Below are 20098 nucleotides of genomic sequence, written 5' to 3' on the forward strand. Positions count from 1 at the left end.
CAGCTCATTAAAAACAAAGCCCCACTGGTCGTTTTTGGGTCCTTACTATACGAAAGGCAATGAGCCAGGAGATATAAAAGGATACACACGGCAATGAAACAAGATTTTGACTCTCAAAAAAAGGGAACCTGTAAATACCAAGGTGGATCATACTTGGGGAGTATGCCATACTTTAAAGATGGCACTACCAAGTTCAGAAAAGGAGGTAGACGCGAAAACAGTTGGCTTTGAAAGGCCCACCAAAACCGACAAAAGCCAAGATCTAATGAAAGTAGAGCCGAAATGTGTCCTTTTCTACGTTCACGTACTTTTGAAGGGCTTCTTTCCCGATTTCTCGCTGCCCTTAGGTAGTGGCGATCGGTAGGCGAAGGTGAGAATCATCTGGTAAGTAAAATGCGTTAAGTGGGTTTGCAAACTCAAGCTGCATGCCCTTGCAGGCCCCTCAAAAAAGCCTCCGTTATTTGTTCCACTATTCTGAGCAGATAGCTTGCACCAGGGCTCAACTTGAGCACAAAGCCAGGAACGTCTCCAACAGTTTCACCGGAGGCTGAGACAGAGAAAGTTTTCCCATCAATCCTAAGGCTGGCCCCGAGACAAGTTACCAAGAGGGTGCAGGACCGACGCTGATACCGATTTGCCCTCTGCACGACGCCGGGCTCTTGGCGCCAAAACAAACCATCGGGTCCATCCCCCTACCGGAACTACACGACACGTAAGACACGGAACAACAATCCTCCGCCTCGCCAAATAGTCCTCTCTGGGTCGTCTCGGATACACGCTTTTCCTCTTCAAAAGGCCTTCGGTGGAAAAAAAAAAGAGCCTCGGAGGTGCGCCGCTCTTCGGTTCTAATGGAAATGTGGGTTTTCTGGTCATTGTCCCCTCACAGATCCCTCCGCCATAAATTGTATTCGCTGAGTCTTCACTTCCGGGTCCGCCATCTTGTTGCCTCCATTTCTCCACGAGGGGGGGTTAAAGGCCCCCAAAATATGCATGTATGAAAAGGCCAAAAAGTAACCGTCAGTGACAGGGAGTCTTAACTAGAGAAGGAAACGGGACCAAACTGGCGGGCTCGGTGAAAGCGCGGCCGGCAGCGTCCCGGACGAGGAGGTGAGGGGGAAGAAGATGTGTACTCTGGGGGGCGTGAGGGCTGGAAGGGAGACTGCCGTGGGAAGGCGCACCGCGCCCAGCCCAGCCCCAAACTTCTGGGTGCAGACTGAGCGGCGCCCCTTCACCGGAGCGGGGGCAGCTCGGGGAGGGGGACGAAGAGGAAGGGGATGCGGCCGGGAGGAAGGGGAGGGGACTGAGAGGAGGTGAAGAAGGGGGTGGGTGTAAGACCTGGGGCTGGGGAGCTGGACCCAGGGAAGCTAGGGCCACAGAGGTGACCGCTAGGGGGCAGCGCGGGGCTCAGCGCCCCCCGCCGGGCCAAGACCTTGGCTTACTACCCCCATTGACTCTTCTTCCTGAAGGACAATGTTGCTGTCTGCAACTGGAGGGTTTGTGATGGAGGAAAAAACGGGGACTCTCAACTGTCTGACTTCAGTAGTAGCTTAAAGATTTTGAGGGAGCTCAGTAATCTGCAAGAGCAGTAAGGGCCCCGCCCTCATTTGTGGCACAGTTGTTTGTACAGCTGGCTGCCCGGTGGAGACGTGTGCAAGAGAAAAAGAAAAATGGGTCGTCATACTGTGGTTTCTTCCATTCCATTTCTCCTTCTCGTTACCTTTCTTCTGTTCTCACAGATTTCCTTGAGCCAGCAGAGATTATCCCATTCCCCTCCTTCTTCCCACAAGGACTTCTTTCTCTCTTAAACATCTACACAAAAGGACGTTCTGTGGCTTACCTCCAACAATTTAACAACATTTTTGGCCGTCAGGGGCCATATTTTCCTAGTGCCATTTGACCCACCCAATCCAATAGAGATGTTATTAAGCATGTATTTTCATACACTCTTTAATAACAGTGAAAGAACTGCCCCACCCAAAATTTTTTTTTTTTTTTTTTTTTTTGGTGTTTATTTATTTTCAGAGAGAGATAGCGTGCAAACAGGGAAAGGGCAGAAAAAGAACGGGAGAGAGAATCCCAAGCGGGGTTCCCCCTGTCAGCTGCAGAGCCAGACTTGGGGCTCTGTCTTATGAATGGTGAGATCATAACCTGTGTGGAAACTAAGAGTGAGATGCTTAACAGAGGAGCCACCCAACCCCCTACCTCTCCTCCCACAAATTCTTATGTCAACAGATGTAATTATTCTATGATAATAAGAGTACTTTGTTGTCAACAGCGCAAGTACTTCATCGGTTATTAAAACAAACTTATCTAGGGGCACCTGGGTGGCTCAGTTGGTTAAGCATCTGACTTCAGCTCAGCCCAGGTCATCATCTCCCAGTTTGTGAGTTCAAGCCCTGGGTCGGGCTCTTTGCTGACAGCTTGGAGCTTGGAGCCTGCTTCAGATTCTTTGTCTTCCTCCCTCCCCCCCTCCTTCCCCCACTCACATTCTGTCTCTCTCTCAAAAATAAATAAAGATTTTTTTTTTTAATTAAAAAACCACACTTATTTGGAGTTCTTGTGTGTTTGTTTGGGAGAGGGAGTGTGTACTTTGTTATTTTATTCATCTCCAAAATCCTAAGAGACAAGTTAGACCAGATTTTGTTCTTCACTTCCGATATAGGAAAAGTAGAGGTATGTCCAGTAAGGGAGAATGTTTTCCCAGTGTTTTCAATAATCAGGGAGCTTGAAAGTGCCTCAAGCTCCTCTGGACTCTTTGGCCACATCTCTTGTCTGGTGGGTGTTGTCAGCATTTACATAGGATATGGGAGAAGGGAATACAGTCCCCCCAAAATGCTGCTGTTTTATTATTACTTTCTAAAGTTTTAGTTATTTAAGCAATTGCTACACCCCATGTGGGGCTGGAACTCATGACCATAAGATCGAGAGTTGCACACTCCTCTGACAACCAGCCATGAGCCCCAAAATACTATTTTAAAAATACATTTTATTTTTAACTTTGGATAGATGCTTCAGGTTAACTCAAAAGAATGGAAGACAGGGGAGAAAAGAACCTTGAAGAGCACATTTCTAGACTTTTTTTTTTTAACAGTGATGAATATAACTCCCTACTTACATTCTAATCCCAAAGTTTAACTATATCTTTGTATAGTAAGAAATAAGGCTTTTCATGGCCTATTTAAAGAATGGGATGACAGATGCCTGGGTGGCTCAGTCGGTTAAAGGTCCAGCTCTTGATTTTGGCTCATGTCATGGTCTCATGATTTGTGAGTTTGAGCCCTGTTTGAGCCCCACTTCGGACTCAGTGCTGACAGCGTAGAGACTGCTTGAAGTTCTCTCTCTCTCTCTCTCTCTCTCTCTCTCAAAATAAATAAACAACAAAAAAAGAATGGGATGACAAATCTGAGTCAATTGCCATTTAGAGGTACTGATCCATGAGTCACAAATATGATTAAAGAAAAACGATACAATTAATATATATATGAAGGCAGACTATAGTGAAAAAAATTGACTTCAAAAATACTTTGGAAGAGTTCACGTGCTAAAGACAACAGTTTCCATGGGATAAAATCAACTTATTTATATAAAGGGTCTCGTTTTCTAGAAATATCAGCTTCCCTGGAATGTAAAGCAAACCAGATTTCTCCTTAGGCAGGTACCCCAACCTTCAACAGTATTTTTTTTGTGGTAAAGAACAGCTGAAATTTCACTATTAGGATACTTCTGGGATGCCTGGGTGGCTCAGTCAGTCCGTTAAGCGTCTGACTCTTGGTTTTGGCTCAGGTCATGGTCTCACGGTGCCTGAGTTCAAGCCCGCATCAAGTTACATGCAGACTGTGTGGAGCCTGCTTGGGATTCTCTCTCTCTCTGTCCCTCCCCAACTTGCGCTCTTTCTCACTCTCAAAATAAATTAATAAACTTAAAAAAAAAGAAAGATACTTCTGCTTTTTGCCAGCATGTCTTTCCCTTTGTGACCAGTTATTATGGAAGTGTTTAAGACTTGGTGATATACTGTGTATATCTATATCTACCTATCTATATATATATACATACGCCATATGTTATATATACCATATGTGTATGTATGTACTATATATACCGTATATATATGTGTGTTATGTATGTATATATTATGTATACATACCATATATATATGTGTGTATGTATGTATATATATGTGTATAGTGTAATTTGAGAAAATGTGAGGGAGTCATTTATGACTAATGAACCTCCTAAAAATTGTTAAGTATTAGTAATAAGATCATTAAATTGCAAGGCAATTTTGATATTTTAAAAGGAAGGTGATTACGGAGAAATACAAAGTATTGGTTTTCTATAATAAGGTTTTGCTATCTTTTTTTTTAATTTTTTTTTTTCAATGTTTATTTATTTTTGGGACAGAGAGAGACAGAGCATGAACGGGGTAGGGGCAGAGAGAGAGGGAGACACAGAATCGGAAACAGGCTCCAGGCTCTGAGCCATCAGCCCAGAGCCTGACGCGGGGCTCGAACTCCCGGACCGCGAGATCGTGACCTGGCTGAAGTCGGACGCTTAACCGACTGCGCCACCCAGGCGCCCCTATCATTTTTTTCTTTAGCATTTTCTTAAGTTGTGAAAACTGACATGTAGGTTATAGAAGTTTGCTATTAAAGTCCATCCTCTCCTTGTGAACATACTCATTCAAAGGGTCTGGACTGCAGTGTGAACTGTGCTCATTCTGAACACTCTCAGGTGGTCTCCTGGACACCCAGGTTTGAGGACAATGCTCTGGGATATAGATATGGAAGGTTAAATCACATGGTGGCTGAATGACTTGCCTAAGCTGATGAGCCTCAAATTTTCTGGTTTCAGGACTCATTTATATATATATATGTTTATATATTTATATATTTTAATGTTTTATGTATTTTTTTGAGAGTGAGAGACAGTGTGAGTGGGGGAGGGGCAGAAAGAGAGGGAGACACATAATCTGAAGCAGGCTCCAGGCTCAGCTGTCGGCACAGAGCCCAACACGGGGCTTGAACCCATGAACTTTGAGGTCATGACCTGAGCCGAAGTCTGATGCTTAACCAAGGAGTCACCCAGGTACCCAGGTAAATGAGTCCAGGTCCACCCTTGGACTCATTTATATTCTTAAAAATTATTGAGGACACCAATGTGTTATATCTATTGGTACTTAACTATTTTCAAAATTAATTTTTATTTATTTTTTAACTATGACAGGTACTTGTTTGAAATTACTTCATATTTCCTGATGTGTTTTATTTTCTTGCAAGAGAGTGTGTGTGTGCATGTGTTGGGCGGGGGGGAAGGAGAAAGAAACTCTTAAGCAGCCTCCACGCTCAGTGCGGAGCCCAATCTGGCTTGATCTCGGGACAGTCAGATCATGACCTCAGGTGAAATCAGGAGTCAGATTCTTAACTGGTTGAGCCACTCCGGTGCTCTTGGAAATTAATTTAAAAATGTTCATTCATTAAAATACAATCATAAATCCTGTACGTGTTAACATAAATAACACATTTTTATAAGAAATGTATCTTCCGAGTTAAATAATGAGAAGAATGGCATTGTTTTGTTTTTGCAAATCTTTCTAACCTCTGGCTTAATAGAAAACAGCTGCAGTGGGGCGCCTGGGTGGCTCATTCGGTTGAGCGTCCGACTTCAACTCAGGTCATGATCTCACTTTTGGTGGGTTTGAGCCCTGTGGTGGACTCTGCACTGACAGTTCAGAGCCTGGAGCCTGCTTTGGATTCTGTGTCTCCCTCTCCCTGTCCCTCCCCTGCTTGCACTCTATCTCTGTCTCTCAAAAGTGAATGAACATTGAAAAAAAAAAAAACAACAGCTGCATATCTACTATTGCATGTAATCTGTTGCAATATGTACTTGGAAAAAGGAATATTTTAATAGCTTTTTTGGGTAATTCTGGTGTTCTTCTTTGATTCTACACAAAAACTGTACAAACTAACGATTTCTTAAAAGTTACTTGCAGTGAAGAATCTGAAACCATATGAATGAAATTATTATACTCTGTTACCTTAAAACCAACTGTTCTTTCACTTTAAAGTATTGTTTTTACTTGTATGTGATTTTATAATATGCATTGGTCATTTGAAAAATATTGGTTCTGCAAATTATGCAGATCATCCAAATGTTGATGCATTTTATTTTACAATATTAAAAAATCACATTCATTAGTATCGTAACTAATTTCATCAGAAAACTTTATAGTAAGCTGTTAACTCATGGTGGTGGATTTGTTTCCCAAAATTCTAATTTTGCTTGAAAGCTCTAATTATAATTAATAAACGAACACTGCCAATTGTTTTCGTCGAAGTGGCAGGTTCACTTTATTCATTTTTGAAAAAGTTTCTGCTGTATAACTACGTCTCAATATCCTTGGATTGTCTATTCATCATTCTTTGGTGTGACATAACATTTTTTTAAAGTTTATTTACTTATTTTGAGAGAGAGAGGGAGTGCTCATGGGAGTGGGGCAGGGGCAGAGAGAGAGGGAAAGAAAGAATCCCAAGCAGGCTCCCCACTGTCAGCGCAGAGCCCAACATGGGGCTGGGATCTCACAAATCATGAGATCATGACCTGAGTCAAGGTCAAGAGTCAGATGCTTAACCAGCTGAGCCACCCAGGCTCCCTTGACGTACATTTCTACCCACAGTTGTTTCAAAGGGATGAAATGCTGTTTTTGATTCCTTAAGCTAGAGAGGTGGTAATGTGTTGCACAGGTTTCCAAAGTATTTTTCTGAATACTGAACATTAAGGAACTATTGTTTAGGGCCTAAACTTTTCCAAATATCTGATTGTGTTAGATGAGGTGGAGAGAAAGTGCCATACTGGGTAGTCAGCTTGAGAAATATCTTACATATATTTAAGTACAAGAGGTCTTCTCAGAGCATTTTACAGGCAGCTTTCCTTGTGTTTGAATTATAGCTTCCTGAAAACTTTTGTTCCTATGCATAAAGATGTCTTTGGTGGACTTGGGGAAGAGGTTACTAGAAGCAGCAAGAAAAGGCCAAGATGATGAAGTGAGAACATTGATGGCAAATGGCGCCCCATTCACCACAGACTGGGTAAGCTCTTTTCATTATTCCCAATGTGTGCTGTTGCCAATTTCCTTTTTCCCCCTAAACATTTAATTTTTTAAATTATTTTTTTAAAGTTTATTTATTTATTTTGAGAGAGAGATTGAGCATGTGAGCAGGGGATGGGGGGGGGGCGCGGGGGAGAGAATACCAAGCAGGATCCACTCTGTCAGTGCAGAGCCCCATGCAGAGCTTGAACCCATGAACTGTGAGATCCTGACCTGAGCCAAAATCAAGAGTCGGACACTTAACCAACTGAGCCACCCAGGCGTCAAAGATTTTTTTTTTTTAAGTAATCTCTATACCCAATGTGGAGCTTGAACTCACAACCCCAAGATCAAAAGTTGCACACTCTACGGACTGAGCTAGCCAGGTGTCCCCCAACCTTTTTCTTAAAGGCTGAAGATACTGTATTGCCTTTTCTCATTCCCTTTCTGCTTCGTTCTCCTACAAGAGTTTTGTTTTCTTCGTTTTACCTAAATACTTCTTTTAGTTTTCCAAATTGAAAGAGTCTCCTGTGGATATATATAGACGGTAATTGTAAGGTATTATATACTTGTGATTTTCCATAATGTTTCTTAGAGTATTTTCTGAAGGTTTAATTCTCCCTGGAGTGTACTTAGGTTATAGGCTTCTGTAATTAGCTAAAAATTAAACAAAATCAGTATAATAAGAGTGCATTTCTAGACTAATAAACTACTTGTTTCCTTTTCTCTAAAGTATCCCGGTTAATAAGGAATAGTCTAGGCATTTGTTACCTTTTTACCAGTGTTAAAATACATTAAGAGGAAGGTGTTAATTTCATGAGCCTAAACAGCCAGCTTGAAGAGCAGTTTCAGAAGATCCAGGTCCAGGTTATAATGTGGACTTGCTAAGCATTCATGGATTTTATAAGCAGTATCTAATTTAATTTTTTAAAAAAATTTTTAAATGTAATCTCTGCACACAACATGGGTCTCAAACTCACAACCCCGAGATCCAGTCACGTGATCTACCAGCTGAGCCAGCCAGGTGCAGGCATTGCCTAATTTGAACAATTTGATGAGCCAGTGTCCTCTATGCTGGGGTGATTAATTCATAGCTTTAGAGGTCAGCAGATTGTTAGCACTTCACAAAAAGGAAGAAAAGGAAACCTATGAGATTAGCATTTCTATAAATAGACCTGAAAAGAGCATTGTGAATTAAATCCAGTCAGGCAGAAAGGCCGAATATATAAGAAAGGCAAAGAAGCAACATAGGCTTAAAATAAAGAACGTAACACGAAGAAAGGAATAGATCTCTGGCCAAAGTGGCCAAAGATAGATAACTCTTGAAAGATGTACTTTGAGATGATACAGACGTATTGCTATTTGACAATAGCTTATTGCTGTTCACATGCCATTGCTAAAATTTTACTACCTCTTCATCTCATCAGTCTTTTTGCTTTGTTTTACGGTGGCAACAGACTTCTATTCCAACCAATTAAATTTTTACCCCAAATTTCTCACTAACTTTCTAGCCTCTGCCCTTTTCCTAAGAATTCTTTTGAATTTGCCTATCCCTTACCTTTACCCCAATGCAGAATGTTCCTGTTTATCCATTTTTTTTACCTTCTAAGCCTTGCTTAACATCATGTCCTTTGGAGAATCTCACCTGGTAACTCCACCTGACTTAAATCCATTAGCACTTATTTAATTGGTGGGATGTTTATTTGCTTGTTAGTATATTAAGCTCTTAATTAACATTCTTTACTCCTATTGGCCACCCAGATTCTCTCTCCAAGGACAGGAACCATAGACTGTACCTCTTGTTCATTTGTGTCTCTCAATGATTTAGGACTCTGCACACGGTTGATACTCAATGAGTATTATTTTCCCACAGCTTGGAACATCACCCCTCCACCTTGCAGCCCAGTATGGTCATTATTCCACAGCAGAAGTGCTCCTTCGAGCAGGCGTTAGCAGGGATGCCCGGACCAAAGTGGACAGGACCCCCTTGCACATGGCTGCAGCTGACGGACATGCCCACATCGTGGAACTGCTTGTTAGGGTAATAGTGGTGGATCTATATTGTAAAAAAGATATCCACCTCCCTGTCTTCTTACTTGAATGGGTGGTAGGAAACTAGGCTGGGAGAGATTAAGTTTAGGACAGTTCATAGCACAGACTTGCATCTCTTTCAAGAGTCGTCATGGCTATGAGGATCGGGTTGCCTAATCTTTTACAGGCTAAGCAGACTTTATTGATTTTTCTTCATTCCCTTCTGCAGGTGTTCTCTTTACTTATGCCTGTTTTTCTAGGCGCTCAGCTCTCTGTTAATAAATGCGACAAAAAATCTGCTCTTTTCTCCTTCCTTTCCCATCTGTTATAATTTCCCCGTTGTCCTTAGAAGACCTACTCATTGAAGACATTATGTCTGTCATCATTCAGGAGAATTTGAAGAATGCTTTTCCCTTTGATATGTCTTAAACGTGATCTAAATTTGAATATGTGTAATCTCCATGGAAATCCTCTCTATTTGGGTTTTGGGATCTTGCACCTGTGCTACTGTAACCAGTGTCTGTTTGAAACAATTACTATTGTGTGACAGAACGGTGCAGATGTGAATGCCAAGGACATGCTGAAGATGACAGCTTTACATTGGGCCACAGAGCACCACCATCGAGACGTTGTGGAGCTGCTTATCAAGTATGGAGCTGACGTGCATGCTTTCAGCAAGTTTGATAAATCTGCCTTTGACATAGCCCTGGAGAAAAAGAATGCTGAGATTCTGGTCATCCTTCAGGTCTGGTTCTTTTTATACCCCTAGAGTATATTGTAACTCAAGTTAAGGGTTTTTTGTAGGAGCTGACTCAAAATTGAATTTTCTATATCTTATCAAGATAGTACATCTGATATGTCTCAATCTTGTGACTCACTGTCGTTAGTATTTTTTTTAACCTTTATTTATTTAAAAATTTTTTTTAATGTTTATTTTTATGAGAGAGAGACAGAGCACGAGCAGGGGAGGGGCAGAGAGAGAGGGAGACACAGAATCTGAAGCAGGCTCCAGGCCCTGAGCTGTCAGCACAGAGCCTGACACAGCGTTCAAACTCACAAACTGCAAGATCATGACCTGAGCTGAAGTCAGACACTTAACTGACTGAGCCACCTAGGCGCTCCAGTATTTCTTTTTTTTTAAATGTTTATTTATTTTTGAGAGAGAGAGAGATAGAGCACGAGGTGAGGAGGGACAGAGACAGAGAGAGAGAGAGACAGACAGACAGACAGAATCCAAAGCAGGCTCCAGGCTCCAGGCTCCGAGCTATCAGCACAGAACCCAACGTGGGACTTGAGCTCACAAATCATGAGATCAGGACCTGAGCCAAAGTTGGACTCTTAACCAACTGAGCCACCCAGGCACTCCAAAAAGTTTATGATTTAGGGGTGCCTGGATGGCTCAATTGGTGAAGCATCAGACTCTTTTTTTTTTTTTTTTTTTTTTTTTTTTCAACGTTTATTTATTTTTGGGACAGAGAGAGACAGAGCATGAACGGGGGAGGGGCAGAGAGAGAGGGAGGCACAGAATCGGAAACAGGCTCCAGGCTCCGAGCCATCAGCCCAGAGCCCAACGCGGGGCTCGAACTCACGGACCGTGAGATCGTGACCTGGCTGAAGTCGGACGCTTAACCGACTGCGCCACCCAGGCGCCCCTCTTTTTTTTTTTTTTTTTAAGTTTATTTATTTATTTTGAGAGAGAGAGAGAAAGCATGAGCAGGGGAGGGGCAGAGAGAGGGAGAGAGAGAATTCTAAGCAGGCTCCATACCGTCAGTGCAGAGCCCAGTGTGGGACTCGAATTCACAAACCCTGAGATCATAACCTGAACTGAAGTCACTTAACTAACTGAACCACCCAGGTACTCTGTTATTGGTATCTTAAAAAAAAGTAGCATTCTATATAGCCCTGAATTATTCACGGTGATTGAAGAGTAGTGTTGTGGCTAGTATAAAAACAAGATTTCTTTGGTTTTAAAGTGTTTTTTTCTCCATGAAAATTTCCCTTTCTAATTGAGCATGACTTGGGACTAAAAGCCTCTTTATGTTTTCTGAATGTACATCAACTGATACGAGGCAGTACATAGCTCTAACGCATATTGAGTCATAAGGAAGCCATCTCAGAATTAAAAAGGAGCTGTGATTATTTCACCCCTTAATTTCTTAATCCAGCACTTGTATATCAGGGAGTAATAGGATGAAGGATGAAGGTTGGTAAGACATGCCTGCCCTTGGAGTGTTTACAGTGTGATGAAGGTAAGGATAAGAAATCAAGCATTACAATATTACATTGATACATTGGTATTTATCGAGCATTGCAGGGCCTCAGAAGAGGGAGTATGAATGATGCTTAATGCAAAGATTAAAGTGTATATAGAGGGGCGCCTGGCAGTTTCACTCAGAAGATCATGTCAGTCTTGATCTCGGGGTCATGAGTTTGAGCTCCACACTGAGTGCAGAGATTACTGGGGGAAAAAATATATATATATATATGTAGAACATGAACTGAGTTTTAAAGAAGTAGGCAGAGAAGTAAGAAAATTATATTCTAGGCTAGAAAAAGAGCAAGCCAATGACATAGAGGTATGAAAGGATATGGGATGTTCAAGAAAGCATATGTTTTGTGACTAGAGATTGAGCAAGGGAAATGGAGTTTGGGAGTGGAAGGAGCTAAGGCTTAAGGGTTAGGCAGAGTTTTGAGTGTAGGGCTGTTACATGCAAAAGAGTTTAGACTATTTTATGGGTAATAGGGATCCAATAGAAGCTTTTAAATAGAAAATTGAGATTTCTTTTTTTTTTTTTTTTAAGTAAGCTTTACGTCCAACGTGGGGCTTGAACACAGGACCATGAGATTAATAGGAGTCCCATGCTTTACCAACTGAGCCAGCCAGGCACCCCCATTTTTTAAAATTTTTAAATATTTTATTTATTTTTTAAGCTGTTTTTTTTTTTAAGTTTGTTTATTTTGAGAGAGAGTGAGCGGGGGAGGGGCAGACAGAGAGGGAGAGAGAGAATCCCATTGTCAGTGTGGAGCCTGATGTGGAGCTTGAACTCATGAAAGTATGAGATCATGACCTCAGCGGAAATCAAGAGTCAGTTGCTCAACCGACTGAGCCACCAGGTGCTCCTGTGAATTGTTTTTGTTGTTTTTTTTTTAAAGATGATCATTTGGAGTGTGGTACACAGACCTGAGAGAAAAGATACTCAATGTGACTTTCCTTAGGCCAGGGAAGGGCCAGTAGGGGCTTGAATTAAGGAAACAATAGTGGAGTATAGAAGAAGAGGCAGATTCAAGAAGGAATTTAACAGTAAGCAGAGAATGGATATTCTGTTTCACCTGAAGCTATTGGTCATAGGGATAATTATATGTAAAAAATAGGTAGCCATTTCTGTTGCATTTTCAGGGGTTTGTTTTTCCTGGCAGATGGTTCCCTATAGACTGGTTGTACTCTTCAACTTTAATTCCTTATTTAGAGCTCTTCCATAACTGGACTTTTGAAGTAGATACTATGCTTGTAGAAAACTGCTTCTGAAAGTTAGAAACTTAGATAAGCATCTTTACACCTAAATTGTACAAATACCCCTGGAAGCAAAAGTGCAGGTATGGCACTAGACTTTAAAATCTGGCACTCATTTATTTGCTTGTTATATATTCTCTTAGGAATTTCTTCACTGGCAAAGTGGAACAAGTAGTTGGACAAAACTCTGGAGAATATTGTTCTCTGTAGATTCGCTGTAGGGATCTCTTGCTAGCGCATTGACTTGTACATAATTAATTGATCGTAGAGTTTTAGAGCTGCAAATTACTTTTTAGGCCACTTCCCTCATTTTCCAAATAAAAAACAAGATCCAGACAGGTAAAGTGAATTGTCTAGAAGTTTTTACAAGTAATACACTTTTTTGCAAGTAATAACACTTCTTTTTTTAAAATTAGAAATAAACTTGGGAAAGCAACCTAACATCTTTGTTGCCCTGGTCTGGAAAAACAAAACAAAACCAGTAGTCTTAATGAGAACTCTGAGCTCCCTGGGACATTGTATGCCACAACTAGTTCTGCTCCACAGGGCACTGGGGTGCAGCGGCTGCTCAGTGACTGTATAACTAAAGCTAACGAGCTCTGACTTTGAACTATCCTGACTTGCTTTGTAGGAAGCAATGCAGAATCAGGTGAATGCGCATCCCGAGAGAGCCAGCCCTATGACTGTGGCCACGCCATTCATCTTCACATCTGGAGAAGTTGTCAACCTCGCCAGCCTTGTTTCTTCAACCAACACCAAAACAACCTCAGGTAATATCTTGATAACATGGCATTTATTTTAGACTTGAAATTAACACAACCCCTGTTTTTCCTAGGAGATGAATGGATAGCCTGTCCTTTGTTGAAATATGTAACAAATAGAAGATTTATAATAAATTTTAAAGCTAATGCACTTTTTCTTTCTTGGGGAAGGGAAGATCATACACAGGGATTATACATGAGTGCTTACTATATTAAAAGTAAAATAGTTTACAGATTAATCTGTGCAAAGGTTATATGTAACCACAAAATGAAAATATAAGGGTATTTTAGCATGGTACCATTAAGGAAAACAGTTAAGTACCATAGTCTAAAATGTGACAAATAAACCAGAATAAACATAAATAGGTGTTGGAGTGCTGCTATAAAAGAGGTACATGTGATTATTTGAATAAAGTGTAAGAGCTTCGATTTGCAATCTTGGGAACATATGTAACAACAAAATAGAGAAAAGCATCTTTTGAGATCCTTATGTTTTTAACAAAAACATCTATCTAAAACAAATAGGGGTGCCTAGGTAGTTCAGTTGGTTAAGTGTGTGACTCTTGATTTTGGCTCAGGTCGTGATCTCACGGTTCATGAGTTCAAGCCCCACATCGGGTTCTGCACTGACAGTATAGAGCCTGCTTGGGATTCTCTGTCTCTCCCTCTCTCTCTGCCCCTCCCCCACTTGCTCTTTCCAAAACCAAATATAAATAAACATTTTTAAGAAATACAAATCAATTTGAGGGGCGTCTGGATGGCTCAGTCGGTTGTGTGCAACTTCGGCTCAGGTCATGATCTCACAGTTCGTGAGTTTGAGCCCCGCATCAGGCTCTGTGCTGACAGCTCAGAGCCGGAAGCCTGCTTTGGATTCTGTTTCTCCCTCTCTCTGCCCCTCCCCTGCTTTGTCTCTTTCAAAAATAAACAAACATTAAAAAAATAAAAAGCAATTTGAGCTATTTTCAACATTTCCTTACATATATTTGTTTTACAGTGAGGGGACTTGTGTCTTCATTTAAATAAATTTTCCAACTGACTTGGTTTCTTTTTCTGTTTCTGACTTTCATTTAAAAATAAGACATTGTGGGGTGCCAGGGTGTCTCAGTCAGTAAAGTATCCAACTTTGGTTCGGGTCATGATCTCATGGTTTGTGGGTTTGAGCCCTACATAGGGCTCTGTGCTAACAGCCCAGAGCCTGGGATCTGCTTCAGATTCTGTGTCTCCCTCTCTCTCTGCCCTTCCCCTACTTACATGCGCGCGCTCTCTCTCTCTCTCTCACTCTCTGTCTCAAAAATAAATAAACATTTTTAAAATTAAAAAAAAAGGACATTGTATTCCTAGTTAAGTTTATATAATATCAAAGAAAGACCGTGAATGAAGTATTATTATGGAAAGGCAGTGTGGCAAAAAGAAACACAAATCAATTTGAGGGGCGTCTGGATGGCTCAGTCGGTTGTGTGCAACTTCGGCTCAGGTCATGATCTCATGGTTCGTGAGTTTGAGCCCCGCATCATATTCTATGATATGCATAGAATTTTACATTTAGAACTGCATTCAAATACTGATTTATTGACTACATGCTTGACCTTGGGAAAACCTTTGTCTAAGCCTTCTTTACTTATCTACAAAATTGGGATATAATAATACATACTTTATGAGGTGGTTGTGAGACTTCAAGTGAGATTTGTATTTCCATTTTATAGCAGGACTTAAGTAATAGTATTAAATGAAAATGTAACTTCTCAATGAAAGTTAATTCAGTTATGCCCTCAGGGGGGCAGTAGAGACCTTCATTTTGTAGGCCATCGACTATCATTTAAAATCACTGTGCTTTGCTTTCAGCCGGATGATTCAAAAGGTTTAGCTTAAAAATAAGTATACGTATAATCAGAATATTCACAGCTTTTTGGATTTGTTGTGGTTCAGGCCACAGTGATTAGAACAAATGCCTTTATAATCCAAAAGTCTTTAGAAGCTAGTAAAGTTAGGGGTGCCTGGGTGGCTCAGTTGGGTAAGGCTCAGAGCATGATCTCACGTTTCATGGGTTCAAGCCCCGCATTGGGCTCCGTGCTGATGATGTGGAGCCTGCTTGAGATTCTCTCTTTCTCTCTCTCCCCCTCTCTCTGCCCCTCCTCTGCTCTCTCTCTGTCTCGAAATAAATAAATAAACTTTAAAAAAATTAAAAAAAAAAGAAGCTAGTTAAGTTATATGTTCACAAATATGTGAAAGGAACTAGAGTTGATAATCTAATTATTGAAATTCTTCAGACCCTGACCTGAAATGATAAGCAAAGTTGAAGACATTTAGAATAGAGCTTCTTAGCCTTGTTTCCCATGAGCCTCTATTGTGTTCGTCATGTTGCTTTTAGCAGACCTATCGTTTCTCTCTTCTGTATGTTGCCGACCACACATTGAGATTGCTAAACCGTTACATAATAGACCTGATCTCTCCAGTGTTGTCTTACGCATGAAACAATTCTACCTAGCTCTTCCCCTTCAGGGGAGATAATCAGTGCAGATAAAAGAGATGAGAAAAGTTATAAGACAAATTCAGGTTGTATTACTCAACTGGGTTAAAGGATTTTCTTTTCCCGAATGGTGGGTGGCTTGTTTCCCATCGTCCAGTGATATTTTTTTCATCCAGTAATATTTTTAAGAATTAACTGAAAGGGAGGGGCTACCACACATACACAAGAAGAATTAACTGACATTATCCTAGAATTATCATTTTGATGGATATTTTTGATAAAATTCAGATTATAAAGCTTGCTTTCATTTTTCCATTTGTGACTAAAGATATCACTGATCATCAGTGCTACCATCAAACTGCAGCCATTCAAAAAGGCAGCTAGACTAAATTAAACATTAACCAGGGCAAAACAAAGTTATGGAGATGAATTTCCTATTTCTGTAGGATCATAAGATGCACTCCAAAGTCAAATATAAATAGCTTGTATTAGTTCATAAGGAGTACAGGCTTTGGAATGTAATGAATTGCATTCTAAGCTGGGCTCTGACATTTACTACCTGTGTGACGTGGGCAAGTTATGTAGTTTTTCTGGATCTAGTTTTCACCAACTCATTGAAATTGCCTAGCTTACCATAGCACACTCCCCTAAGTCGTGGCATAGAGTTTGTCGAAGCTACATTCTGAATTGGTAACAAGAGTCTTCACTGATAATGTCATTTCATTTCAAAACAACAGCATCCATGCACATTTTACTTTATTTGATGTTGGGCCTTATATTGAGGAGAAGGAAGCAATATTGTTTAACAGTAAAGTACCTTGTTTTCCTAGAATTCACTGGGATAAGTCTGAGGAGATCGTTGGTATCATCTCTTTTCAGTTTCAACTGTGCATGTCAGAATACTAAACCCAATTTCTCACAAATGTTCTTTCTTCATTTTGCTGTTGAGTGGACTTAGGTGAGTTAGTAATCAAAGGGAGAACACCCTTAGCCTGGTATCATCATGTACTGAAAAGTATATAATACTTTCTCAAAAGTAGTTTTACCTAGCTTTTCTACTTTAGCTGAGTGACCTATCTGAGGTTTGGCCTACTTGAACTTTCATTATAACAGCTGTGTGTGTGTGTGTGTGTGTGTGTGTGTGTGTGTGTGTGTGTTTTAACCCTGGTAAAATAATAACAACTTTGTTTTTGGATTGCTAGTAACTTATTGCCATATACATTCTACCCTCCTCGAGGGATATATATATATATATATACAGTAAAACCTTGGTTTGCAAGCATAATTTGTTCCCTAAACACGCTTATAATCCAAAGCACTTGTATATCAAAGTGAATTTCCCCATAAGAAATATTGGAGGGGCGCCAGGGTGGCTCCGTCGGTTAAGTGTCCGGCTTCAGCTCAGGTCATGATCTTGCGGTTCATGGGTTCAAGCCCCATGTCAGGCTCTGTGCTGACAGCTCAGAGCCTGGAGCCTGCTTTGGATGCTGTGTCTCCCTCTCTGCCCCTCCCTTGCTCATGCTCTGTCTTTCTCTTTCTCTATCTCTCAAAAATAAACATTAAAAAAAAACAAAAAACAAAACTGGAAACTCAGATGATTCATTCTACAACCCCAAAATATTCATATAAAAATTATTATAATACTGTAATACAAATTAATAAAGAAAATATTTATATATTTTATCGATAAAGTAATATAAACAAATAAAATAATATAAATAATAGTATTTATAAAATATTAATAAATAAAACAAAATATAAAGAAAAATAAACACATTAACCTGTACTTCCCTTTGAAAATCTTCATGGCTGGTGTGAGGGAGACAAGAAAGAGAAGAGGTTATTTTGTAGGACGACTTTCACTATCACTAATGGAATCACTGCTTTCCGTTGGCTCAGTGGAATCTTTTCCTGCATGAGGGCCATTGTATATGTTTGCACAGATGTTGACTACAGTATTCATAAACTCTTTGTTACTGTATTTAATGTAACTGGCAATAAGGCAGCAGAGGAAAAGGTCCATATCTGCAGGCAGCCTGACCTAGAATGAAGCAAAGCATTCCTAAGCTTACTCTTGTATGGAAAAGCAAAGGACTGTCTATAAGTGCTTGGAAGTGACAAAAAATACACTAGTGCCAGTTGTGGGCACCTTCCAATGTTCTGAAATATCATTGCTTTCTGCCAAATATTGCCCCTGAGACCAAGCATCCAAGCATGGGAGACAATCACCCACAATCCTGCTGTGAGAAAGAGAGGAGAGAGGAGACCCATTGGCCCAGTTGTGATCATGTGATGTTTGGTGTCACATAGTACTCGTATTGCAAGACATCACTTGTTTATCAAGTGAAAATTTATTAGATATGTTTGCTGGTCTTGTGGAACACTCACAGAACAACCTACAATTCTAGGTGTTACTGTATATATATCTAAAAATTGTTCCTTGTGTCATTGGTGAGTTTTTTTTTTAATATTTATTTATTTTTGAGAGAGAGACAGAGAGAGACGGAGAGAGACAGAGTGCAAGTGGGGGAGGAGGAGAGAGAGACAGAGACAGAATCCACAGTAGGCTCCAGGCTCTGAGCTGTCAGCACAGAACCCAATGTGGGGCTCGAACTCACAGACCATGAGATCATGACCTGAGCCAAAGTCAGATGCTTAACCGACTGAGCAACCCGGGCACCCCCTCATCTGTGACTTCTTATGTCAGTGTTTGGTATGATAAGTTGAGTGATGGGAAAAGCATGAATTTAGTAGGAACATTAGAGAATATAGCTGGATCTTGCTCTGCATGAAGTTATGGGATAGACATCGATTCCTTTCTGGAGGTCAGGCACTCTGTGTTCCACTCAGACTGTTTGGTTCCCTGCATATTTCATGAAAGAATTAGAATAAAACAGGGTTATCATCACTATCTCCACCCTAATCAACCACTGCCACCGTCATCATGCAAAAGCTTTGAGTAAGATCATTTGTAGCTGGGGTGCCCAGCTAGCTCAGTCGGTAGAGCATACAACTCTTGGTCTCAGGGTTATGAGTTTTTGCCCCAAATTGGATGCAGAGATTACTAAAAAAATAAATAAATTTAAAAGAAGATAGTTTGGGGGCGTCTGGGTGCCTCAGTCAGTTAAGTGTGTGATGCTTGACCTTAGTTCAGGTCTTGATCTCAGGGTGGTGAGTTCAAGCCCTGCACTGGGCTCAGTGCTGGACATGGAGCCTACTTAAAAAGAAGATAATTTGTAGCTGTTAAGAGTACTATACAAGAAATCCACCTTTTTTTTTCTTTTTAATTTTAATGTTTATTTATTTTTGAGAGACAGAGAGCACAAGGAGGAGAGGGAGACACAGAATCCAAAGCAGGCTCCAGGCTCTGAGCTGTCAGCATAGAGCCCGATGCAGGGCTCGAACCCACAAATCGTGAGATCATGACCTGAGCCAAAGTTGGTCGCCCAACCTACTGAGCCACCCAGGTGCCCCAGAAATCCACCTTTTTAAGGCAAATCTTCTGAAATTTAAATTTATAAACCAGTTAAATTACCTACATTAATCATATCAGAAAAGGATCCTTTGCTCTGTGGAAGGATTTATTACAAAGAGTGTTAAATGGGAATTTCTTTATTTTACAGATAACTGGCATTTTGATAGACAAAAGGCTGGGAAGAATCTTTAAGCATAGGTAGTGAGAAAACATAAAAATCAAGAGTACATTGAGAGGGCACCTGGGTGGCTCAGTCAGTTGAGTGTCCAACTTTGGTCATGATCTCATGATTTGTGAGTTTGACCCCCACATCGGGCTTGCTGCTGTCAGGACAGAGCCCACTTTAGATACTTGTCTCCCTCTCTTTCTTCCCCCTCCTCTGTTTGCACTCTTTCAAAAATAAATAAAACATTAAAAAAAATTATTTAAAAAGTATTGGGACTCCTAGCTGGCTCATTCAGTAGAGCATGTGACTATTGGTCTCGGGGTTGTAAGTTCCATCCCCACATTGGGTGTAGAGATTACTTAAAATCTTAAAGAAAATTAAGAGTACATTTAAAAAGTGGGTAAGTGTATCTGGGTCACCTAGGTGACTCAGTCCATTGAGCATCTGACTCTTGCTTTCGGCTCAGGTCATGATCTCATGGTTCGTGAGATTGAGCCCCACGTCAGGCTCTGCGCTGACAGTGAGAGCCTGCTTGGGATTCTCTCCCTACCCCTCTCCCACTCTCTTTCTCAAAATAAATAACTATTTTTTAAATAAAACAAT

At 40.7% G+C, this 20098-nt stretch overlaps 1 protein-coding gene across 5 annotated transcripts in view; it reads left to right on the plus strand.

The window, feature by feature from the left end:
* Positions 1-498: 498 nt before the first annotated feature.
* The window catches only part of GABPB2 (GA binding protein transcription factor subunit beta 2), a 36067-nt gene continuing 16467 nt past the window's right edge, over positions 499-20098 (plus strand). For 2 of the 5 annotated variants that reach the window (XM_045479126.1, XM_045479128.1), the window contains exons 1-5: positions 500-1107; positions 6946-7085; positions 8958-9125; positions 9666-9860; positions 13258-13396. In XM_045479126.1, the coding sequence (XP_045335082.1) occupies positions 6978-7085; positions 8958-9125; positions 9666-9860; positions 13258-13396 (610 nt within the window). In that variant the 5' untranslated portion in view covers positions 500-1107; positions 6946-6977. Of the gene's footprint in view, positions 1108-6945; positions 7086-8957; positions 9126-9665; positions 9861-13257; positions 13397-20098 lie in introns of all 5 variants that reach the window. The other 3 variants (XM_045479129.1, XM_045479130.1, XM_045479127.1) reach the window with 2 other exon arrangements.

The sequence above is a fragment of the Leopardus geoffroyi genome, chromosome C1 (assembly GCF_018350155.1).
Source record: "Leopardus geoffroyi isolate Oge1 chromosome C1, O.geoffroyi_Oge1_pat1.0, whole genome shotgun sequence".
Lineage (NCBI taxonomy): Eukaryota > Metazoa > Chordata > Mammalia > Carnivora > Felidae > Leopardus > Leopardus geoffroyi.